The 26,607-nt window shown below is 42.5% G+C and overlaps 1 protein-coding gene across 1 annotated transcript in view; it reads left to right on the top strand.

Moving 5' to 3' along the window:
- The window catches only part of SLC16A2 (solute carrier family 16 member 2), a 132,313-nt gene extending 106,537 nt beyond the window's left edge, over window positions 1-25,776 (top strand). The window contains 5 exon segments of the mRNA NM_001206939.1: window positions 7,266-7,410; window positions 11,148-11,598; window positions 12,588-12,731; window positions 21,355-21,583; window positions 23,209-25,776. Coding sequence (NP_001193868.1) covers window positions 7,266-7,410; window positions 11,148-11,598; window positions 12,588-12,731; window positions 21,355-21,583; window positions 23,209-23,429 — 1,190 coding nt within the window. The 3' untranslated portion in view covers window positions 23,430-25,776.
- Window positions 25,777-26,607: the final 831 nt, after the last annotated feature.

The following is a 26,607-nucleotide window of genomic DNA, read 5'->3' as shown; positions in this document are numbered from 1 at the left end:
AAGAAAATATATAGATGACAAATAAACATATTAAAAGATACTCAATGCTATATGTCATCAAGAAAATGGACTCTGTGGGAGAGGGCGAGGGTGGGATGATTTGGGAGAATGGCATTGAAACATGTATAATATCATATCTGAAACGAATCGCCAGTCCAGGTTCGATGCATGATACATGATGCTTGGGCCTGGTGTACTGGGATGACCCAGAGGGATGGTATGGGAAGGGACGTGGGAGGGGGGTTCAGGATGGGGAACACGTGTACACTCGTGGTGGATTCATGTTGATGTATGGCAAAACCAACACAATATTGTAAAGTAATTAGCCTCTAATTAAAATAAATAAATTTATATTAAAAAAAGAAAATACAAATGAAAGCAATGAGATGCCACTACATATCTATCAGAATGACCAAAATCTAGGACACTGACACCACCAAATGCTGGTAAGGATGTAGAGCAACAAGAACTCTCACTCATTGTTTTTGGGAATGCAAAATAGTACAGCCACTTTGGAAGAAAGCTTGGCAATTTCTTCCAAATCTAAACATACAATTTAGCATGCTCCTTAGTGTTTAACCAAATGAGTCAAGAACATACATCAACACAAAAATTTATACACATCTATTTATAGCAGCTATATTCATAATTTGCCAAAATGTAGAAGCAACCAAGATTCCTTCAGGGAGTGAGTTAATAAATAAACTGTGGTACATCTAGACAAAGAAATATTATTCAGTGATGAAAAAAAATCTTTCAAGTCATGAAAATACATGGGGGAAATTTATTTATTTATTTTAATATAAATTTATTTATTTTAATTGGAGGCTAATTACTTTACAATATTGTAGTGGTTTTGCCATACGTCGACATGAATCCACCACGGGTGTACACGTGTTCCCCATCCTGAACCCCCTCTCCCACCTCCCTCCCCATAGCATCCCTCTAGGTCATCCCAGTGCACCAGCCCCGAGTACCCTGTATCATGCATCGAACCTGGACTGGTGATTCATTTCACATATGATAATATACATGTTTCAATGCCATTCTCCCAAACCATATCAGCCTCGCCCTCTCCTACACAGTCCAAAAGACTGTTCTATACATCTGTGTCTCTTTTCTGTCTCTCATACAAGGCTATCATTACCATCTTTCTAAATTCCATATATATGCATTATTATACTGTATTGGTGTTTTTCTTACTGGCTTACTTCACTCTGTATAATAGGTTCCAGTTTCATCCACCTCATTAGGACTGATTCAAATGTATTCTTTTTAATGGCTGAGTAATACTCCATTGTGTATATGTACCACAGCTTTCTTATCCATTCATCTGCTGATGGACATCTAGGTTGCTTCCATGTCCTGGCTATTATAAACAGTTCTGTGATGAACATTGGGGTACACATGTCTCTTTCAATTCTGGTTTCCTCGGTGTGTATGCCCAGCAGTGGGATTGCTGGGTCATATGGCAGTTCTATTTCCAGTTTTTAAAGGAATCTCCACACTGTTCTCCATAGTGGCTGTACTAGTTTGCATTCCCACCAACAGTGTAAGAGGGTTCCCTTTTCTCCACACCCTCTCCAGCATTTATTGCTTGTAGACTTTTGGATAGCAGCCATTCTGACTGGCATAAAATGGTACCTCATTGTGGTTTTGATTTGCATTTCTCTGATAATGAGTGATGTTGAGCATCTTTTCATGTGTTTGTTAGCCATCTGTATGTCTTCTTTGGAGAAATGTCTGTTTAGTTCTTTGGCCCATTTTTTGATTGGGTCATTTATTTTCCTGGAATTGAGCTGCAGGAGTTGCATGTATATTTTTGAGATTAATTCTTTGTCAGCTGCTTCGTTTGCTATTATTTTTTCCCATTCTGAAGGTTTTTTTTTTTTCCACCTTGCTTATAATTTTCTTTGTTGTGCAAAAGCTTTTAAGTTTAATTAGGTCCCATTTATTTATTTTTGCTTTTATTTCCAATATTCTGGGAGGTGGTTCATAGAGGATCCTGCTGTGATTTATGTCAGAGAGTGTTTTGCCTATGTGTTCCTCTAGGAGTTTTATAGTTTCTGGTCTTGCATTTAGATCTTTAATCCATTTTGAGTTAATTTTTGTGTATGGTGTTAGAAAGTGTTCTAGTTTCATTCTTTTACAAGTGGTTGACCAGTTTTCCCAGCACCACTTGTTAAAGACATTGTCTTTTCTCCATTGTATATTCTTGCCTCCTTTGTCAAAGATAAGGTGTCCATAGGTACATCAATTTATCTCTGGGCTTTCTATTTTGTTCCATTGATCTATATTTCTTTGAATCAGTACTATACTGTCTTGATGACTGTGGATTTGTAGTAGAGCCTGAAGTCAAGCAGGTTGTTTCCTCCAGTTCCATTCTTCTTTCTCAAGATTGCTTTGGATATTTGAGGTTTTTTTGTATCTCCATACAAATTGTGAAATTAATTGTTCTAGTTCTGTGAAAAATACCATTGGTAGCTTGGTAGGGATTGCATTGAATCTATAGATTGCTTTGGGTAGTATACTCATTTTCACTATATTGATTCTTCCGATCCATGAACATGGTATATTTCTCCATCTACTTGTGTCCTCTTTGATTTCTTTCACCTGTGTTTTATAGTTTTCTATATATAGGTCTTTTGTTTCTTTAGGTAGATATATTCCTAAGTATTTTATTCTTTTCATTGCAATGGTAAATGGAATTGTTTCCTTAATTTATCTTTCTGTTTTCTCATTGTTGGTGTATAGGAATGCAAGGGATTTCTGTGTGTTGATTTTATATGCTGCGAATTTACTATATTCATTGATTAGCTCTAGTAATTTTCTGGTGGAGTCTTTAGGGTTTTCTATGTAGAGGATCATGTCATCTGCAAACAATGAAAGTTTTACTTCTTCTTTGCCAATCTGGATTCCTTTTATTTCTTTTTCTGCTCTGATTGCTGTGGCCAAAACTGCCAAAACTATGTTGAATAGTAATGGTGAGAGTGGCCACCTTTGTCTTATTCCTGACTTTAGGGGAAATGCTTTCAATTTTTCACCATTGAGGATAATGTTTGCTGTGGGTTTATCATATATAGCTTGTATTGTGTTGAGGAATGTTCCTTCTATTCCTGATTTCTTGAGGGTTTTTTTTTTTTAATCATAAATGGATGTTGAATTTTGTCGAAGGCTTTCTCTTCATCTATTGAGATAATCATATGGTTTTTATTTTTCAATTTGTTAATGTGGCATATTATGTTGATTGATTTGTGGATATTGAAGAATCCTCGCATCCCTGGGATAAAGCCCACTTGGTCATGATGTATGATCTTTTTAATATGTTGTTGGATTCTGTTTGCTAGAATTTTGTTAAGGATTTTTGAATCTATGTTCATCAGTGATATTGGCCTGTAGTTTTCTTTTTTGTGGCATCTTTGTCAGGTTTTGGTATAGGGGAAATTTAAATGTATGAAAGTAAAAGAAGCCAATCTGAAGAGACTATTTACTATATGATTCCAATTATATAACATTCTGGGAAAGGCAACACTATGAAGACAGTAAAAAGATTAGTGTTTGCCAGAGGTTTGGAGGGGAATAGGGATGAATAGGCAGAGCATGAGTTTTTACAGCAGTGAAAATATTCTATATGATATCATAATGATGAATATATGTCATTAACATAAAAAGCTATATCCAATGTAATTTAAACTTTCTTTGGCTGTGCAAAAGATACTTTAAAGCCCAATCATCATCAGTTTTCATTGTATTTTAGATATTTTCAGAAGGGCCAGATAATGGTGAGTTGTAGTTGATAAAATATGAGTAAGATAATTTACCAAATTTAACTAATTTTTCGTTTTTGTTCAATACATTTGAACTATTTTTTTTTAAATCTGGCCAGATTAAAAATACATATATCATAAATGAGATCACCCACTCACACTTCTTGCTTCTCTGCCCCTTTTGCTCTTCTCTTTTTTCTATAACAGATTTATTGAGGTATGATTTACATATGGTAATAGTCACTCTTTATATGCTCAATTCTATGAATTTTGACAAAAGAATACCACCACTTACAGTCAAGATATATAACATTTCATCACTCCATTTCATTACCCCAAAAAGTTCCCCCATACTCCTCTATAATGAGTCATTTCCCCTCACCCTTCCTCCTGGCATTCACTGATCTGTTTGACTACACAGTTTTGCCTTTTTTGGAATTACATATAAGTGGAATCATTTGTGTCTGGCTTCTTTTCACTTAGCATAATGCCTTTGATAATTGTTCTAGTCATTTCATGTATCAGTAGTTTATTACTGTTTATTGCAGAGTTGTATTCCACTATATTAATGTATATTCACTTATTTATCCATTCATCAGTTGAAATACATTTTGAGTTATTGACACATTTTGGCAGTTATGAAAAATCTTCAAAAACATCTAGGTACAGGTTTTTTTATGAATATAATTTTTTTTTATCTTGGCTAAGTACCCAAGAGACTGATTTCAGGATAACAGGGTAATTGTATGTTTAACTTTTAAGAAGCTGCCAAACTGTTTTCCAAAGCAGGTATACCATTTTTACATTCCCATCAGCATTGTATGAGATTTCCAGTTCCTCTACATCCTCACCAGTACTAGGTATTGTCATTTTTTTTTAAAAAAAAAAAAAGCTTTTTTAGTGGTTATACAGGGGTATTGGTTTTAACATGCATTTCTTGAATGATTAATAATATTGAGCATCTTTTCATGTACTCAATTGCTATTCATGTCATGCATTTGTGTGTGTGTAAAATGTCTGTTCAAATCTTTTGCCCATATTTTAAACTGGATTGTTTGCTGTCTTCTTACTGAGTTATGAGTGTCAACTCACACTTGTACTCTGGATACCAGACTTTTATAAGACAAGTGTGTCATAAATATTTTTCTCAGTCTGTGGCTTGCCCTTTCATGTTCATAACAGTATTTTTCAAAGAGCAGAAGTTTTACATCTTGATGAAGTCTAGTGTTGATTTTTTAATGGATCATACTTTTGGTAATTATGAAATCTTTGCCTAACTAAAGGCTAGAAAGATTTTCCCCTATACTCGCTTCTAAAAATGTTGTTTTACTTGATCCATTTGTATTAATTTTTATATATGGTGTGATTATTGATATCTACAAAGCTCTCATACATATGATCACATTTGATAATCATTACATTAAAAAAAACTTTAAAGAAGGCATGTGGAGAATTTCAATCCCCATTTTATAAATGAGAAGACTGAGGATTAGAGGAGTGCTGTGTGACTTGCTCAAGGTCCCATAGCTGATAAGAGGTGAAACTGAAAGGTGTAAGGTAAAACTTTGATGAGAGTTCAGGTCTCCTGCTGTCTCAGTCCAGTGCTTTTGGAGCCAGCCACTAAGACTTAAGATGGCACCCCTAGCAAAATAAAGATTCCCAGTGGAGATCTGAACAACCTATTAGGTACTGAGGTAAGAGACACAGACAGTAGACTTGTCTAACCTCAGATTGTACTCCTCTGGCCCTTCTGGGGCTGCACAATCCAAGAGAGCCAGAAGCTGGCCTGGCTCGCTGTTCGGGTGACACTCAGTGAATACTCTTTGATGATGATGAAGACTTGGAACATACTCAGAGGAGAGCTCTCAAAGGAATTACAGAATTAGGAATTAAAGCTAAGAAGAAAAGTTAGGGAAACTAAGATTATTTAGCCTAGAAAAGAGAGGCTCACAATGAAACTTGGTAACAGCCTTCAAACAAAAAAAGCTTGGGCTTTCTTTCTGATGGCTGAGCAAGAATCTAAGTAAAAGGGCAAATCTCTTCCTCCCTGTTGAGGATTGTTACAAGCACTTAAGAGCCTTTATAAACAGAGTAAACTCTTCTTTTCTTTTTTTTTTTTTTACTTTTTAGATATAAATTTATTTATTTTAATTGGAGGCTAATTACAATATTGTATTGGTTTTGCCATACATTGACATGATTCCGCCACGGGTGTACATGTGTTCCCCATCCTGAACCTCCCTCCCACCTCCCTCCCCATACCATCCCTCTGGGTCATCCCAGGGATTTGCCAAACATGGGCTCTGATGAAGAATTTCAGCAGGAGGGTTATATGACTCTCTTGTACAGTGTCCTTATAAATCTTTGTGTGACTCCTGAACCTGCCCTGTGTCAATTCCAGGAGGCCTTTGTCTGTGGCCTTCCTTACTCCTTAGTCTTAGCATTTTCATAGGACTGTTCCAGTGACCAAGACAAATCTTACCTAAGCTTCTAAAGGCTTAATTAACTTTCATGTTCCTTGGCACTGAAACCAAGTAGCCTAGTGCCTAAGGCTATAAATCTGGCTTAGTATCCCTGGAAGGAAGCCTGAAATGCTGGCTAGTCCAAATCTGACACCAGTGGTTGAATCCCCTGTTTTATATCTAGCCTCTTACACACTTCCAATGATGGGAGCTTCATTAATCCTAATTAGAGATATAATACAATGAACATTGGAGTAGAAATAAGGAGAGTTAGGTCTGAGGCCCAGCTCTGCCACTTAACTTGCTATGTGATATTTGGCAAGTCCCTTCACATTTCTAGACTTGTTTCTTTATCAATAAAATGGTAGTAGAGGAATCTCTTTGTCTTAGTTTGTGTTTATTTAACTGCTATAACAAATAGCCCTCGAAAATTCAGTAGCTTAAAGGAAAAGAAGTTTAATTCTTAGGTAACGTTCAGGGCAAGGGTTCCAGACTGGAGAGAAAGGAGGAACTCTACTCCATTCAGGGTCCCAGACAGAACTGATGGCAGTTCTTCCAGTCTTAATACATGGCATCCAAGGTCACTGCCATTATGGCCCCCAAGAAAACAGAAACATCATGGGAGTCTTTTTATGGTCCAAACCCAGAAGTGGTATGTGTCCTTTTTACCCACATTCTATTGGTCAGAATTCTGTAACATGGTCATACCAAATAGCCACAGGAAACAGGCTAAGAAATGTAGTGCAGCTGTGTGGTAGCTAGCTAGACATCTCTACCACAGACTTGATCTTTAAAGGCCTCTTGCCCCAGCTTTGAAGTTCTGGGTATGCTTATGAACTAGACCCCTGGTTCTCACATTGCCTTGTTACAGGAACTTTGAAAATTGCCTAACCTCTCTGGCCATTAGGGACTAACAGGCTGGCAGTGCAGGCCAACACAATGCCCCCTGTGAAAGGTCAGAGAAGAACTGACATACCAGATGCACCACCAGGTACCACATTAAACTAAGATGTCTTTGTGCTTCTTTTCTCTGCAGCATGGGTAGGAGCCCTGTCAATGGGAATGATCTTCTTCTGTTCTCCCATTGTGAGTATATTCACTGATCGTTTGGGCTGCCGAATCACAGCAACTGCAGGGGCTGCTGTTGCTTTCATTGGCCTCCATACCAGCTCCTTCACCAGGTAAGTCTAGGAATTGCTGGCCATTTGCCCTTGGCTTTTTTCTGGGTCTCAAATGGAGACACTCTTTTCATTACAGAATCCCCTGTGGCCTTTTCCATGTAGGGTCTTCAAATACCTTGCTCCCAGTAATTATTGTTCAATGGGATTTATCTAAGTAGAGTCCCCAAGGACATATTGGTAGGGAATATACCCAAAGAGGACTCAAGATTTCCAAAGTGGTAAGAGAAGCTTAAGCTTGGGCATTCATACAACTGAGCCCAGGTTCAATTTTGGCCACTGAATGGCAATGGAACAATTGATGAGTATCATTTCCCTCTCTGGGCCTCAATTTTTATATCTACAACATGAAATTAGATCAGGTCTTTTCAGGTGTGTCTTCCACTCTGCCATTCTATTTCCCTTCAATATGCCACACATCTCATGACCTCAACTGCCCTCCTAGGGATGAAAATCTAGAGTAAGACCATGTGAACACCTACCATTAGAGGATTCTTGGGTAATCTTATGCTGAAAAAGAGGTCAGCTGAGCCCAGGGCTGTTTGGCATTTCTGATCCTTTTCCATTTCTGCATGGCAATGAAAAGACCCTGACACTGGGAAAGATGGAAAGCAAAAAGAAAAGAGGGTGGCAGTGGGTTCTTGAGATGGTTAGATAGCATCACCAACTCAATGGACATGAGTTTGAGCAAACTCCAAGAGATAGTGAAGGACAGGGAAGCCTGGTTTGCTGCAGTCCATGGGGTAGCAAAGAGTTGGACATGACTTAGCGACTAAACAACAACAAATGTTAGGACAGTTTGGGACAGATAAAGATTCACATCTTGGGCATGAGAAAGGATATTCAGCAGCATCCCTCACTGAGATACAGACCCAACACCCAGCTATCCAACTAGACCTAAACTTGGTAAACTCAAATTCTGGTCCCATAGATCCCACTGGCAGAATTCGGTCAGTGTCTGGCAAGCAGTAGGTTACAAGTTCATATTCTCCTTATCTCTGCTGCTCTCCAGAAGCATATCTGTAGGAGAGGGGAGAAGGCAAAACACTCCACCACAGCTTGAGGAATATGGCTTTCCAAAAGAACTCCAATAATTTTCTGCCAAAGACACTTTGGAAGTTATGGTACCACCTACTTCCAATCTCCGGGTGTAGGAGAATGCTGACCTGGAGACATGGCTAACTTGTCAGAGACCTGTTTTCTGAGCTTGGCTTCCCAGAGGACCATAGTTATGCACTCTAGGCCTAAGGATCCACTCACAGCAGAGAATGATAATCGTGTTCTGCCACAACTGGGCCCTGTGAGATTGAGCCCACTTTATGACTTGAGCATTTCTGGCTGCCCAGTCTACCCTCCAGCAGAGCTTGGGTCTGGCCTGCAATAGTTTCTTGGCTTGGTTCTATCCAATTGGAACAGAGGCAGGGAAAACCACATCCTGTCTGTAATCTGCTCAGCCCTCCCAGGGCTGCAGCTCCAAATCTTTTCAGGACCCCTCTGGTGGCCGGCCTCATTTGCCCTCAGCAGGCTGGTGCCTGCTTCTTGTGGGAAGGAGTTAGGCCTCAGAAGCAGCTCCAGCCTCAGTGCTACTCAGCAGCGGCCTGTTTTTAAGGCCAAGCAGAGCAAAGTGTAAACAAATTAGCAACATACGGATCCCATTTTCTTTCCAATCCACATGAGCTCAGTTACAGGAGGGGAAAGAGCTCATATGTGCTTTCTCCTGGCATTCTTCTTTAGGCACACTGTTCCCCAGCCCTTAAGCTCCTCCCCCACTCCCTTTGCCCTTTCTGTAAGAACATCTTTAGAGCCAAGAAACTTTCTGGATGGCCTCACATCCAGTGGAATATGGTTCTGTTTATGGCTAGAATTCCAAGTCATCTCTCCTGTTGTGTCTAAATCAGGGCTCTGAGTTCCTTTGGATGGTGTGAGATGGGGCGAAGTTTGAGCAGGGCTTTAGCAAGCCTACTCAGGGGCCTCCTGCCTCAGGGCGCAGGTAGAAATAGATCCACTACACAGCTCCCTGAATAGAATCCCATGCTTTACTCCCACTGGCCCCCTCCCTGAATGTCTCCTTCAGACCTTCATAATGCATTTCCCTTAGCAAGGCCCCTAGCTTGGGTCAATCCCAAAGGGTACCTCTATTCTAATGGAAGGAAGCCCCAAGGAATTTGACAGAAGAGGAGCAATTGGCTTAGCTATGTGTTCTAAGCAGAGGCAACCCTTTTGAAACCAAAGCCCTTGCTCATACCCAATGAATGCAAATAGATGGAAAGCAATGATGACGGTGATTGTCTTAGAGTCATGAGAGCTAGCACCACTTCATCTCTGTGCCATAGGTCCAGTCCTTTAGTATGAGGACTAGTCTATTCATGAAGAGGAACTGCCTGACCATGGGAAGCACTATGTTATTAAGTGGCCAGATAAAAAGTATTGCAAAATATGTGGAAGTATCAAAAAGAAAACACATTTTTTTACTAGTTTATGCCAGTGTAATCTGATGGCAGATGGCCAGCCAAGCTGACCTTCCCATAGCCTTTTCCATTCTGATACTTTGCCTTCTGTTATAGAAGCTTATGGCCAAAGCAGAGCCTAAGAGTTTTAGCCAGAACTTGTCCTACTTGGACAGGCCAATAACTTTTTTGAGGTCCCATTTCCCACCAAGTAGCCAAGCTACTCTGGGAAACTAGTCCATATAATGTCCAGGAACAGGAGCCAGGCTTCAGAAGTTAAAGGAACTCCTTATCTTAGGATCCCTATGGAGATTATTTAGGGCCTGGAGTAAAGGGTTTTGGGATATCCAGACCATGGGCATGGTTGGGGAAGGAGTATCTCTGAGGATACCACCAACCACTCTCTGAAATATTAAGGGCCCTGAGCATGGAGAAAGACACTGAAAAGTACCATGGAGGGTCTCAAACATCCAGAATCTTGGCTTCTTGCAGAATTTTCTTGTTACTTGGGATAAAGCTTTAGTTACCACCCTACCTATGTTGTCTAGATGAGCAGTGAAACTGTTCTCTCTAAGCCACTAATTTACTCTTGTAGCCCCTCATCTAGACTTTGCATAGGATAGTTGTGGCTTTCTTTTGAATAGTGCTGATGGGGCCCTATAATTCAAACTAGAGTCACACAGGCCTAGAGACAAGTCCAAGCTTTGCTCATCCCCAGTTATGCTGTGCTGTGCTTAGTCTCTCAGTCATGTCCAACTCTTTGTAACCCCATGAACTGTAGCCCACCAGGCCCCTCTGTCCATGGGGATTCTCCACACAAGAATACTGAAGTGGGTTGCCATGCCCTCCTCCAGGGGATCTTCCCAACCCAAGGATCAAACCCAGGTCTCCCTCATTGTAAGCAGATTCTTTACCATCTGAGCCACCAGAGAAGCCCAAGAATACTGGAGTGGGTAGCCTATCCCTTCTCCAGGGGATCTTCCCAACCCAGGAATCAAACCAGGGTTTCCTGCATTGCAGGTGGATTCTTTACCAGCTGAGCTACCAGGGAAGCACCCAGTATGCTACCTTGGGTAAATTACTTCTCTGAAACTCTGTCTCCCTATCTATAAAATGGGGATCAGAAGGTTCTATTTCTTGTCTATTCTGAGGGTCAGCAGTAACTGGGGCTGTGGGTTAAGGGTGGGGGATATAGATCTTGGTTGGTGGGGGGGGGGGGGGGGAAGAAGCCGAGAAGGGCAGGTAAATTGCTGGTCAGGCCTCTGAGAATAGCTCTTGGTGTCTCTCCCACAGCTCACTAAGCCTGCGTTACTTCACCTATGGGATTCTCTTTGGTTGTGGCTGTTCCTTCGCCTTTCAGCCATCTCTCGTCATCCTGGGCCATTACTTCCAACGCCGTCTGGGTCTGGCCAATGGTGTGGTGTCTGCTGGGAGTAGCATCTTCTCCATATCCTTCCCCCTCCTCATCAAAACACTGGGGGCTAAGATCAAGCTCGCTCAAACCTTCCAGGTGCTGAGTACCTTTATGTTTATTCTTACGCTGCTTTCACTCACCTACCGACCCCTCCTGCCGAGCTCGCAAGACACCCCAAGCAAGAGAGGTGTCCACACCCTGTGCCAACGCTTTCTGGCTCAGCTCAGGAAGTACTTCAACATGCGAGTGTTCCGCCAACGTACCTACCGCATCTGGGCCTTCGGGATCGCTGCTGCTGCCCTTGGCTACTTCGTTCCCTATGTACACCTGGTGAGAAATACCAGGGTGGGTCTACCCTACCTGACCCCAAAAAGCTGCCTGTAATCTGCCTGAAGTTCAGAGGGTAGAAGCAGAGGACATTGAAAGGGCAGAGCTAGGATCTTTGAAAAAAGACAAAAGAGGTATTTGGAGAGTAGGAAACAGCACAGGCTGAGAGAAGACCTCAGTGGGAAATGGAGGACGTTCCTTAGGGAAAGGCCTATGCCTATGGTTTCCCCTACTGATAAATCTAGATGGATGCTCAAGAGAAGATAAGCATCACTGAAATACAGGAGACTGCCCCTAGATGAACCAACAATAGGGTTTTCTAAGAGAGTGTCTTAAGGAATGCTGGTGTTTGTAGTCAAGTAATTTTGTTTAGGAAATAATGTATACTAGATCTGTCTACCTTCATAATGTGTAACAATCTTATAAAGGTACCAAAAGATCCCAAAATACAGTAAAAAACTCTATTAAGCTTTGTTTAACCAGCATCTACCCAACTTACATGATCATAGAAATGTTGGTTGTTTCCAGCTGCTATCTTCCACAGACATTGTGTTTCTTAAAACATAGTTTTGGAGTGTTACCTGGAAGCTGATGGATCCTTCTCCCTTGGTGACCTGTTGTTACCCTAGGCTGTCAGTTCTGGGTCAGGGAATGGGGAGACAATAAAGGAACTCCTAGATTTTTTTCAGTTGTTAAAGCTGTATTCTGTCCTGCCAAGGCTTGGAAGAGGCTTAGAGATATGCACTGTCCACTGAGCTGTTGCTCAGAAGCCCAAAATCCAGAGAGCCAAGGGATATGCAGCCTTTTAAGCTGTTGGAAACAACCAGAGAGCTGGTTCTGGAGCTAAGGCTACAGGGGAGGGGGCTGCAGGAGAAATCACTCTTGTTATGTTCCAGGGAAGTAAGCAGTAGAGGATTCTGGGTATGCCAACAATTAACCAGTCAGATCTTCTTCTTCCTCTTATCCTGGGGGCCTGGTGTTATGCTTTTCAGATGAAGTATGTGGAAGAGGAATTCTTGGAAATCAAGCAGACCTGGGTGCTCTTGGTGTGTATTGGGGCTACCTCAGGCCTTGGGCGCCTTGTGTCAGGCCGTGTCAGTGACTCCATTCCTGGACTTAAGAAGATCTACTTGCAGGTGAGTGTGACCACCCTGTCTACTGTGGACAGAACAGCCTTCCACATGATGCTAGGTTATCTCCAGCCTTTGGGATATAATGGTAGGGTATATCTGACACAGCTTGCTATGTAACATGGGAAATCAATTAAAGTCTCAAAGCCTCAGTTTCCCTAGGTTTCAAGTGAAGGTCATCATCCCTGTTCTGCTCCTTCCTCAAGATGGAATAAGGATCTAGTGAGAGCAGCCACTGTAAATGGAAACTCTAAGAACACTTTCAAAGAAAATATTTATTTATAGAAGTTCTACCATCTGAGAGAGGGAAACTGAAGCCAGGAATTAGATGTTGCCTGCCTTGAGGACTGAACTCATTGGCACCTTACTCTTTCTTGGAGGGTCTTAGGCATCTGTAGTACTCTGTGGCCCAATGTCTCTCTCTTCTAGGCCCAAGTGCATCATTTCTTATACCTCCAGAACTACTTGGCATCAAACACTGGCTCTCAAATGCCATCCTCTTGATGGACACAAAAAAAGTGCCAGAAAAGGCCAGACCTCACTTGCCCTCTCCAGGTCTCACTTTCCTCTTCTGTACAATGAGAATAATTCTTTCCTTCCTATCTCACCTCACAGGTGAGGATCAAAAGAAATAAAGATGTGACCAGGCTTTGAGAAGTAAAAAATGTTTTAACTATGCAAACTCATATTCTTTCTCAAAGTGACACAGGTAGCCTCATATTGTGGGCAGTATCCATGCTTGAGAGGCCACTTTCTGTGTGAACTAGGCTCTGGTCTGGCTTGAATACAGACTACTGCTCAAGCTGTCTTTATCTACTGGATAACAATATTGTCTTTCTGACCTGGCCCATGCTTCTTGCTACAGCAGAGGTAGCAAGTGTACCAGAAGGTACTCAAGTGTGGAACCCTATGGAGGAGTAACAGCAGCCCCAGATAACATATGGGTCATAAGGAATCCATTAGGAAGGTGGTTGAATTATGACTCTACTGGAGATGTCCTGAAAGCACTTCTAAGAGGCCCTGACTACACACAGCAGGGATTTCTCTGTCTTCTGATAGCCCCAACTCTTTTCCTAAATACCCTCATATATCTTGGATGAGGATATGAATAAGGTTTCCTATTGTTTTTAACTTTGTGTTAGATTTGCAAGAGCTGGTGAATCTGCTTTGTCAGAGCTTAGGGGCGCCATTATGGTCCATCCAATCCAACCTCTCATTACAGTGATGGAGAAACCAAGGAAAAGACTCAGATAGTCATGGCAGAGCTGAATTCCTATGTAGCATTCTTTTCATATTCTGCTTTACCCTAAGTGATGGATGGCAGAACCAAGTCCCAGACATGATAAGTGACTTGACCAAGGTCAAACCAAAAGCCTGTGATTGAGATAAACCAATTATGAAAATTTAATTTCCTATGCCAATATCAGCAAGACCTTACCTGGGTGGCTTTTTGTATAGGACTATGTGTGGCTTTCCCAGCTTCTTCCACATGTCCCCATTGTGGCCAAAGGGTGCTGGAAATCAGGGTAAGTTAGCATTGCTTCTGCTGCTAAGTCTCTTCAGTCGTGTCCGACTCTGTGCGACCCCATAGATGGCAGCCCACCAGGCTCCCCCGTCCCTGGGATTCTCCAGGCAAGAACACTGGAGTGGGTTGCCATTGCCTTCTCCGAGTTAGCATTGGGCCAGGGCTTTATCTTGAGGAGTGGAAGTAGCCTTTGCCTACCCATATAGTTAATTTCTCAACATATTCCCTAGGAGAGAGGTAGAGCCCAAGCAGCTCTTGTTTTCTATTGTTCCAAGGGAGGAAGAGGCAATAACCAGTCAGAAACAGTACTAGGCTTATGGCTCAGTGCTTCTGCTGTCCATTTCCCCTACCTATCCAACATTCTCTCCCTTTTCTCACTCTTAGTTGACCCAGTTTTGCCACTTAAAAAAATAATCTTGGAGCTTTAAAGCTGAAACATATCTTCATCAACTCATAGTCCCAAATTCCTCATTTTATAAACTGAGGAACTGAGGCCCAGAGAGGGAAAGTGATTTGTTCAAACACGTTGTGCTGGTAAGTGTCTTAGGCTGAGGGCATGAAACAATGAATGAACTTCTTCCTCTTGAGCTGCTCACAAGAATTTGCCTCCCTTTCTCCCTGGGTCAGAGCAGGAGTACAGGTCTGGGAGAGGAAAGTAGTGTACATAGCTTCAGGTTCAGAAAAGTCATCCACTAGACCTTCTGGCTCCTACTACTGACAGAGAGGCACATGTGTCTGGTGTAAAGCCCCTGGACAGTCTGTTGGAAAGCAAATAGTGACAACTTGCTGGACAACCTCACTTTGGGTCAAATCTTGAAACCTGTTTCTTTGTTCCAAGAGGGATTTTTAATTTCCAAACCTTGGCAAAGCCTCATGGAGGATATTAAGAGGCAGCTAGATACAATAGATAGTAATTGCCACCAGTTAACTTATATGCAGAGTACATCATGAGAAACGCTGGGCTGGAAGAAGCACAAGCTGGAATCAAGATTGCCGGGAGAAATATCAATAACCTCAGATATGCAGATGACACCACCCTCATGGCAGAAAGTGAAGAACTAAAGAGCCTCTTGATGAAAGTGAAAGAAGAGTGACAAAGTTGGCTTAAAGCTCAACATTCAGAAAACTAAGATCATAGCATCTGGTCCCATCACTTCATGGCAAATAGATGGGGAAACAGTGGAAACAGTGTCAGAATTTATTTTGGGGGGCTCCAAAATCACTGCAGATGATGATTGCAGCCATGAAATTAAAAGATGCTTACTCCTTGGAAAGAAAGTTATGACCAACCTAGATAGCATATTCAAAAGCAGAGACATTATTTTGCCAACAAAGGTCCATCTAGTCAAGGCTATGGTTTTTCCAGTGGTCATGTATGGATGTGAGAGTTGGACTGTGAAGAAAGCTGAGCACTGAAGAATTGATGCTTTTGAACTGTGGTGTTGGAGAAGACTCTTGAGAGTCCCTTGGACTGCAAGGAGATCCAACCAGTCCATTCTGAAGGAGATCAGCCCTGGGTGTTCTTTGGAAGGAATGATGCTAAAGCTGAAACTCCAGTACTTTGGCCACCTCATGTGAAGAGTGGACTCATTGGAAAAGACTCTGATGCTGGGAGGGATTGGGGGCAGGAGGAAAAGGGGACGACAGGATGAAATGGCTGGATGGCATCACCGACTCGATGGACGTGAGTTTGAGTGAACTCCGGGAGTTGGTGATGGACAGGGAGGCCTCAGTTCAGTTCAGTTCAGTTGCTCAGTCGTGTCCAACTCTTTGTGACCCCATGAATCACAGCACGCCAGGCCTAACTTTACACCTAAAACAACTAGAAAAAGAACAAAAAAACCCAAGTTAGTACAAGTAAAGAAATCAAAGATTAAAGCAGAAATAAACAAAAAAGAAATGAAGGAAACAATAGTAAAGATTAATAAAACTAAAAGCTGGTTCTTTGAGAAGATATACAAAATTGACAAACGACTAGCCAGACTCATCAAGATAAAGGGAAATGAATCAAACCAACAAAATTAGAAATGAAAAAGAAATTGCAACAGACATCACAGAAACACAAAGGATCATACAAGAGTTTTATGAACTATTTGCCCATAAAATGGACAACCTGGAAGAAATGGACAGATTCTTAGAAAAATTCAACCTTCCAAGACTGACCAGGAAGAAACAGAAATTATGAGGAAGCCACTCACAAGCACTGAAATCAAAACTGTGATCAAAACTCTCCCCAAAAACAAAAGACCAGGGCCAGATGGCATCACAGGTGAATTCTATCCAATATTTAGAGAAGAGCTAATGCCTATTCTTTCCAAATTCTTCTGAAAAATTACAGAGGAAGGAATACTTCCAAACTCATTCTATGAGGCCACCATCACCCTGATACCAAAACCAGATAAAGACATCACACACACAGAAAAGAAAATTACTGGCCAATATCATTGATGAACATAGATGCAAAAATCCTCAACAAAATTCTAGCAAACAGAATCCAACAACACATTAAAAAGATCATACACCATGATCAAGTCAGTTTTATCCCACGGATGCAAGGATTCATCTATATATGAAAATCAATCAATGCAATATGCCATATTAACAAATTGAAAGGTAAAAGCCATATGATAATCTCAATAGGTGCAGAAAAAGCTTTCAACAAAATTCAGCACCCACTTATGATTAAAATTCTTTAAAAATGGACATAGGAGAAACCTACCTCAACATTAGTTCAGTTCAGTCACTCAGTCGTGTCCAACTCTTTGTGACCCCATGGACTGCAGCACGCCAGGCTTCCCTGTCCATCACCAACTCCCAGAGCTTGCTCAAACTCATGCCCACCGAGTTGGTGAGGCCATCCAACCATCTCATCCTCTTGTGTCCCCTTCTCCTCCTGCTGTCAATCTTTCTCAGCATCGGGGTCTTTTCCAATGAGTCAGTTCTTTGCACCAGGTGGCCAAAGTATTGGAGCTTCAGCTTCAGCATCAGTCCTTCCAATTAATATTCAGGACTGATTTCCTTTAAGATTGACTGGTTTGATCTCCTTGCAGTCCAAGGGACTCTCAAGAGTCTTCTCCAACTCCACAGTTTAAAAGCATCAATTCTTCAGTGCTCAGCTTTCTTTATAGTCCAACTGTCACATCCATACATGACTACTGGAAAAACTATAGCCTTGTCTAGACAGACCTTTGTCAGCAAAGTAATGTCTCTGGTTTTTAATATGCTGTCTAGGTTGGTCATAGCTTTTCTCCCAAGGATCAAACATCTTTTAATTTCATGGCTGCAGTCACCATCTGCAGTGATTTTGGAGCTGAAAAAATAAAGTCTGTCACTGTTTTCATTGTTTCCACATCTGTTTGCCATGAAGTGATGGGACTGGATGCCATGATCTTAGTTTTTTGAATGTTGAGTTTTAAGCCAACTTTTTAACTCTTTCACTTTCATCAATAGGCTCTTTAGTTCTTCACTTTCTGCCATGAGGATGGTGTCATCTACATTTCTGAGGAGGCCATATACAACAAACCCACAGCAAACATTATTCTCAATGGTAGGAAACTGAAAGCATTCCCTATAAGATCAGGAACAACACAAGGGTGCCCAATCTCACCACTATTATTCAACATAGTTTTGGAAGTCCTAGCTATCACGCTCAGAGAAGAAAAAGAAATAAAAGGAATCTAGATTGGAAAAGAAGAGGTAAAACTCTCACTGTTCACAGATGATGTGAAACTATAGATATAAAACCCTAAATATACTATCAGAAAATTACTAGAGCTAATAAGTGAATTTAGTAAAGTCACAGGATACAAAATCAATACACAGAAATAATTTGCATTCCTATACACTAACAATGAAAAATCAGAAAGTGAAATTAAGGAATCAATCCCATTTACCACTGCAACCAAGAAGAATAAAATACCTAAGAATAAATCTACCTAAGGAGACAAATGGAGAAGGAAATGGCAACCCACTCCAGTATTCTTGCCTGGAGAATACTTTGGACAGAGGAGCCTGGCAGGCTACAGTTCATAGGATCGCAAAGAGTCAGACATGACTGAGCTACACACACACACACACACACACACACACACACACACACAAGGAGCCAAAAGAGCTGTATACAGGAAACTATATGACTGATGAAAAAAAAAATGACATAAACAGATGAAGAGATATTCCATGTTCCTGGGTTGAAAGAATCAATATTGTGAAAATAACTATATTACCAAAAGCAGTCTACAGATTCAATGTAATCCCTATCAAATTACCAATGGTATCTTTCATAGAACTAGAACAAAAAATTTCACAATTTGTAGGGAAAAGATCCCGAATAGCTAAAGTAATCTTGAGAAAGAATGGAGCTGGAGGAATCAACTGTACTGACTTCAGACTATACTACAAAGCTACCATCATTATAACAGTTTGGTACTGGCACAAAAACAGAAATATCAACCAATGGAACAAGATAGAAAGCCCAGAGATAAACCCACATACCTACGGGCACCTTATCTTTGACAAAGGAGGCAAGAATATACAATGGAGAAAAGATAGTCTCTTCAATAAGAAATGCTGGGAAAAGTGGACAGCTACATGTAAAAGAATGAAATTAGAACACTACTTAACATCACGGTGATGCCATCCAGCCATCTCATCCTCTGTCTTCCCCTTCTCCTCCTGCCCCCAATCCCTCCCAGCATCAGAGTCTTTTCCAGTGAGTCCACTCTTCGCATGAGGTGGCCAAAGTACTGGAGTTTCAGCTTTAGCATCATTCCTTCCAAAGAACACCCAGGGCTGATCTCCTTCAGAATGGACTGGTTGGATCTCCTTGCAGTCCAAGGGACTCTCAAGAGTCTTCTCCAACACCACAGTTCAAAAGCATCAATTCTTAACATCATACACAAAGATAAACTCAAAATGGATTAAAGACCTAAATGTAAGATGAGAAAATATAAAGCTCTTAGAGGAAAACACAGGCACAACGTTTTATGACATAAATCATGGCAAGATCTATGTCCCACCTCCCAGAGTAATGGAAATAAAAACAAAAATAAGCAAGTGGGACCTAATTAAACTTGAAAGCTTTTGCACAGCAAAGGAAGGGCTTCCCAGGTGGCACCAGTGGTAAAGAACTCGTCTGCCAATGCAGGAGATGTAAGAGACGTGAATTCAATCCCTGGGTTGGGAAGGTCCCCTGGAAGAGGGCATGGCAACCCACTCCAGTATTCTTGTCTGAAGAATCCCATGGATAGAGAAGCCTGGCGGGCTATGGTCCATAGGTTGCAAAGAGTTGGACACGAGTGAAGTGACTTAGCAGCAGCAGCATGACCCAATAATCCCACTACTGGGCATATACCCTGAGGAAACCATAATTGAAAAAGACACATGTACCCCAATGTCCATTGCAACACTATTTACAATAGCTAGGCATGGAAGCAACCTAGATGTCCATCGACAGATGAATGGATAAGGAAGTTGTGGTACATATAAACAATGGATTATTACTCAGTCCCAAAAAAGGAATGCACTTGAGTTGGTTCTAATGAGGTGGATGAACCTAGAGCCTATTATAGTGAAGTCAGAAAGAGAAAAACATCATATGTTAATGCATATGTATGGAATCTAGAAAGATGGTACTGATGAATCTCTTTGCAGGGCAGCACTGGAGGTGCAGACATAGAAAACCTACTTGTAGACATGGGGAGGATGGGAAGGAGAGGGTGGAATGGATGGAGAGAGTAGCATGGAAACATATATAGTACCATATGTAAAATAGACAGCTGGGGCGGATTTACTGTATGACTCAGGAAACTCAGTTCGGGGCTGTGTGACAGTCTAAAGGGGTGAGATGGGGTGGGAGGTGGGAGAGAGTTTCAAGAGGGAGGGGACATTTGTATACCTGTGGTTGATTCCATGTAGATGTATGCCAGAAACCAACACAATATTGTAAAGCAATTATCCTTCAATTAAAAATAAATACATATTTTAAATTAACTAATTATTTTTTAAAAAACCAGTTGTTTCCAGTGGCCCTTCTCTCTACTGAGAGGGAAAAACCAACCACTGGAAAGGCAGCTTTATTACTTCAGAGTCATTTTACTCAGCCCAAGGAAAGCCCAGTGGCTAAGTCAGTGTCCCCGAGGCTGGCTTCAGGCTCCCTAGACCTCCTCTGAGTGCCCTGCTTCTCCTTAGAGCCCCCTTTGTTGCCTTGGCAGGGTGCTCAGACAAATCCAGAAGCCCCCAGAGCCACACTGCCTTGAGCATCTGAGATGGTGGTGTGTCCCATGTCCTAAAACCTAAAGAACCTGGGTGAACCTCCTGGTGGTCTCCCTAATACTAAGGTGTTTTCTTTTAGAAAACTGCTTTTGGCAGTCTCCCACAAAAATGGGCACTGGATCCTTCCCCATTTCAGGAAGCTGTGCCTTCCATTCATGCCCCCATCTAATCATTATTCAAGTCATCCTCACTTCCTCCCCTTCCTCTTCCTAAATCTAACTTGGATATGAAAACACCAGCATGGTCTGGTTCCAGACCCTGATGCCTGTGGCAGACAAACACAGGATCAGAAAGCAGAAACAGCAATTCCCTTTATCTCAGAGTCTAGTCAAAAGACATCTTCTTGAGGACAGGGGCCATGTCCTTTCTTTTAAAAATCTTGACAATCAATGTTAAATAGGGGCTCTCTTTAAAACTTTGAATTCTAAGTCCTTCTAAATGACTTAGAAGGAACTTAAGTAACTATTTAGTCCACTGGGCTTTCTGTTGACATCCCCTTGTCCCATTTTTCATGGGCTTCCCTGGTGGCTCAGATGCTGAAGAATCTCCCGCCTGCAATGTGGGAGACATGGGTCCAATCCCTGGGTTTGGAAGATCCCCTGGAGAAGGGAATGGCTACCCACTCCAGTATTCTTGCCTGGAGAATTCCATGGACAGAGGAGCCTGGTGGGCTACAGTCCATGGGGGTCACAAAGAGTGGGACACAACTGAGCAACTAACACTTTGCCCCATTTTACAGACTGTATAAATAAGGCCCTGAGAAGGAGATGTGATTTACTATGTGGGCTTCATGGGCAAGCACAACATGACCTCAGGCTGTTGTTCCTTTAGGTCATCTCCTTCTTGCTCCTGGGCCTGATGTCCATGATGATTCCCCTCTGCCGGGGCTTCGGGGGCCTCATCGTTGTCTGCCTCTTCCTGGGCCTGTGCGATGGCTTCTTCATCACCATCATGGCCCCCATCGCATTTGAGCTGGTGGGCCCAATGCAGGCCTCACAGGCCATTGGCTACCTCCTGGGTATGATGGCCCTGCCAATGATTGCTGGACCCCCCATTGCAGGTGAGTTTAACATTGCAGGGAGAGCATGAGTGGGGGAGTCCTGTTTTCCTTGGGACCTAGCCCTCCTAATTGCCTCTGCTTAAAGTCCCTTTCTCCCTCTTCTCTCTTCAAGTAGTCTCATCAGAGTGCATGAAACCTCTTACCACTATTGATGAAAGAGACTAAGCACAGTATATGTGCATGGATTCATTTGAGGGGATGGGCATTTCATGGCTGTGAGTTTTTATTGTAGACAGCATGGCTGATTCCAGGAGGGTAGAGAGAATAATGGGTTTGGCCTTCTGACCATTCTATTGAACCCAAATCTTCTCTCTCTCTCTCTGTCTTCACAAGCAAGTAATTATTTTCAAGGTAGTTGAGCAGGAAGAGAAACAAAAGTGGGCCCTGGTTTTATTAATACTTAGAGACATCCCTCCTTCCCCTACCAACTTCTGAACTGAGCCTGTAGAAAACATTTAATTAAGACCACAACTCAAGACTGGACCAATGAAGCTCACTTATAGCAGGCAACAGGCAAAGTGTTGGCTTGCCATCTTTCAGCACTCCTAATTTCTCTTTCTACTTCCAAGGAGGGCATGGTTTGTACCCTAGAGAACACAAGAAACAAAGAAAACTAATAAGAGACATCATTTCCTCTCTTTATGATTTATTGCAAATATTGATTCATGGGATAGTGTCTCTTAAGCTAGCCAACTAGGCTAACTCAACAATTATTCCTTGAATACCAGTTCAGTGCCAGGTGTTGTGAGGGCACTGGTTGTACTGCATTACAGTGACAAAGGCTCCTACTCAGGCCATTGTACAATGGCCACACTGTCCACTGGGGGAGGCGAGCCTTTACCTAACTCCTGATTCCAAATGTGGATCCCAGAACCCATATCTCTTTCCACTTGCTTACCTCCTAAGCAGCCCCAGGACCTACCTGCCTTTCATTAGTACTGTTTCTGGGCTCAACCTCCCTATGAGGTATCCCACATTAGCTTCTGGAGGTGAGCAGAGAAGACTCCATGTACCATGCCAAACACATTCACCACACTGGCAACCTAGAAGAACCCAGAGGGGCCAACCATATCTGTAACTTGAAGGAAAGACACACCTATACCCTAACCCTAACCCTAACCCTAGCCTCCTCTTAGGGCAAATGGGCACTTCAAAGAAAGGGAAAAAGGGAACGTGGCTGAATTATTACATAAGAACACTCTAGCCTAAGTTGGGTGTGAGAAGGTGTATCACTGTGAACCAAGACAAGTCTTGGTCATCTTCTGTGTTCTTTTAAAATAGCCTCCCTCCATACCTATCTCCATACCTTGGAGTGACTAGAAGTTAACTGTAGCTTATGAAAGTAAAAAATGGAGAACTTTGAGAAGTTTCATTTGCCTCTTTCATAATAAGCATTTGCCTCAAGAGCCTACAGTCTGAGTGGCTCAGGGAGGAGCTGCTTGTCTTTGTAATAGAGGTTTTGTGTCTTCCATCAAGGAGTGTTTAAACTGAGTTGGGCTCCCAGGTCAAGGCAGTACAGGCCAAGATTCTCTGGATAGGCATTTTGATGGCTTCTAAAAGAAGCAGAGAACATCTTTGTATAGTAGAGCAAAGCTAAACTTGACTTGTCTCTGTTAACTTTTCAGGCCTCCTCCGCAACTGTTTTGGGGACTATCATGTGGCCTTCTACTTTGCCGGTGTACCCCCAATCGTTGGGGCAGTAATCCTCTTGTTCGTCCCTCTGATGCATCAAAGGATGTTCAAGAAAGAGCAAAGGGATTCCAGCAAGGATAAGATGCTGACCCCTGACCCAGACCCCAATGGAGAGCTGCTGCCGGGCTCCTCTACCCCTGAGGAACCAATCTAATGCCTTTTATTTGCCATCGTGTGCTCCTCCCCAAACCTTTCCCTTCACCTTGCCCTGCTCGGCATTTACATTTTTGCCACCAGCACACTTGTTCCCAAACCTGCACACACAGCATTTCAGCCACCTGACCATCCCCTTGGAGCCAAAGCTCCAGGTGTTCCAAACTTATTAACCAAATTCTCCCCATGAATGCCTTTAAACTTGCCAGGGTCGTCTCCTTCCAGGCTTTAGGAAAGCTTGGGATCACCCCCTGGCCTTTGGAACCTCTCCATAAACTTTGTAACTCTTGGGGGAGGAGAAGGATGGGAATTCCTGGCCCAGCTTGTTAGTCACCCACTAAAAGCAGCTGCCAAAGGTGCTACTGTATCCCCAGGAGCCTGGTGGGAAGATCTAAATCTCTGGGTGCTGAGGAATTCCTTGACATCTTTCCTTAGGAAGCATTGAGAGGTGTGGCAGAAAGGGCATAGAGGTAAAATGACACAAGGAATCTTGTTTAGCCTCAGTGTCTCTGAGGGCTGTGGCTTCCCAAGAGGTGTGGGTGACATCATTTTACAAGTGTATAGGGAGTCTCTCCATCATAAGGTTAGTTAACAGTCTGCCTCCTTCTTTCCTTCCTCCTTTTATTCCTCCACTGCCTCTTTTCCCTTCTCATTCACCTCTATTTCTTTTCATAACTGTCATAGACTAATGGGAGCTTGAAGAAAGGAGGGACCCAGACCCTGGAACAATCAACCCTCATCTTGGCCCAACCCTCCCCTAACACTAGCATCAATTCAACTCATCTCAGGCTGAGCCACATCTCACCGTTTGGCTCAAGCTCCTATAATCAACTGGAATAATAGAATATCACATAGGAAAGGGACCTTAAACACTATAAAGTTCCATTCACTGATTTTTACAGATTTTCTGGGCTAATGCATTAACCTGCAGGTTGCCTCAGCTCCCCATCCTTATATCCACCTGTCAAAATGTGAAGAAATTCCTCTCATCTCAGGAGGCAGAGGGATACTGATGACAGGGGGAATGGCATGGTGGGGGAGGGGCAATAATTATTGACCTGGGGAAGGACCAATTCCTCCATCGCTCATTATTCATGACAGGTCAACATTTTCACCTGGGCCAAGCCAGGAAAAGAACTGTTTGAGGGAAAATCGTATTTCCAACCTGGATCCCCCAAATGTAGAGGCAGCAGCTGCACATAGGGTTGGAAAACTTCTTTTAGGAAGAGCAAACCATCACAGCCTTTACTACCCAATGTGTCCCCCATGCTGGGCATCCTGGACCACTCAGTTAGTGGGAATTAAAGGTGCCAGGGAAGATAGACTCTGGACCATCTTCATCCTCTGAAGTAGGTGCCAGGTGCTTCCCTATGCCTAGGCTCTGGCTGGCACTCTTGCTGAAAAGAATTTCCAGCCAGGCTGTGTCCAGCTAGCACAACTCACCTTATTAGGAGCTCACCCACTTTCTTCATTCAGCCTCTTTGTGTCTCTCCCATTCTAGGTCTTTTTCTGTTGTATTCCTGTTACCCTAATCTTCTCACCAGGCACTTTGGCTGTCACTTAGAGCTAACAGTGACTTGCTATTCCGAGCCAGAGCCATCCCAGGGCCAGGAGGATTAGGTTGCCCCTGAGGAGCTCCAAAGAAGACAGTGGTCCCCACCCATGAGTTTTTCCGTTACAGACAGGCAGCTGGGGCATGGTTGGCCTCTGATGACTTCATTCAAGGCCAAACTCTGGAGCCCCCTCCATTGGTCCCAGTCCAGCTCTTATCAACTCCCCAAAGGAAAACCCATTGGTTCTTGGCTCTGTGAACATGAAGGGGCCTGCCTAATTACAACCCTGTTATCCCAAACAGCAGTAGAACAGGACAAGCTGGCCCCCAGGAGCTTTGTAACTCCCAGAAGAAGACACTGAAAATATTGGAGCAACAAAGCTCCTGATTCCATTCTTCCCTGCCCACCCCCACCAAGTCACCTGAGGGCAGTTCTGCAGGGCCTCTTTTGTTGCTCACGGTGTGGACAGCTCTTAAGAATCAGGTTGCCACCCACTTCTCTCCAGATGAAGGAAAGACATCCATGGGTCACAAATCTGCTCTATCAGGTGTCATATAACATGGCAAGGTGTCAGTTTACTTCTTCCACACATGTACATGTGCATGTGTGTGCTTGTGCACTTTTGGGGAGAATGTTGGTTGGTGAAAGCAGCACAGTATTAATATTTAGGGTAAGATGCGGCTTCTTATGCACTACAGTTAAATCAAGGAGAATGAACAAAACTTGGGAGCTTGAGATCTGGGACATTTAAATACTCAAAAGGTTTGGAACAAAATAAACAAATCTAAAAATCCAGCTTTGGTGTGTATGTTGCCTACACTGGTGAAATAGTCCTAATCTGGTTAACAGCAGAAGTTTAACTTCAGAACTGAAATCATTTCACATCAAATTTCTGCCAGGGTCTATATTTTGTGAGAGCAGAAATTGGAGAAGGAGCTATATAGGGGTTTGAAGTTGGGTGAACTAATCCAACTAGGATTGGATTTTTAGGGAGCTCTGAAGTGAAAAAGTGTTTACTTCACAAAATGAGAACATGGTTAGTGGCTGGGTTGGAGTAGAGGTCCCACCAAAGCTACCACCTTGTTACAAGAATGCCGTGTTGAAAACTATCAAAGACCTTGCCAATAATCCAGTGTAAGCCCCTTTTCTTCTCCCTTGTTATTGATGGGGTAACTTGAAGTGACTAGTATAGTTGGGTTATATAACCAAGCAGCAGCCTAAAATTGAGGGTAACACAGAAGAGAGATCTATAGCAATGACAAAGTATAACCTTAGAATGTCTGTTGTTCATACTCTGCATTGAATTTAACTGGGGACACTAATGTCTGGATAAAAGGCACTGCAGCAGGTTCACACAGAAAATCAGTGACAGAGTAGGTTGAAACTTTGAACTCAGGTCACTGACTTCCAGTCCAGTCCAAACCTCTCATTTCACAGATGAAGAATCTGACACAAGGAGGGGGAAATAACTTGCCCACTTCATTCAACAAGTACATATCGAACCCATCTGCAAATGAGTGTTGGCAGGACCAGCTCCAAGCAAAAATGAAATCTGAGCCAAATCTGACTTTTAGCATAGCCCATTTTTTCACAATTAACTCTCACTTCCAACTGACATACACTTTT

This window comes from Bos taurus, chromosome X, assembly GCF_002263795.3.
Source record: "Bos taurus isolate L1 Dominette 01449 registration number 42190680 breed Hereford chromosome X, ARS-UCD2.0, whole genome shotgun sequence".
Taxonomy (NCBI): domain Eukaryota; kingdom Metazoa; phylum Chordata; class Mammalia; order Artiodactyla; family Bovidae; genus Bos; species Bos taurus.
This window is presented reverse-complemented; position numbering and strand designations above follow the sequence as displayed.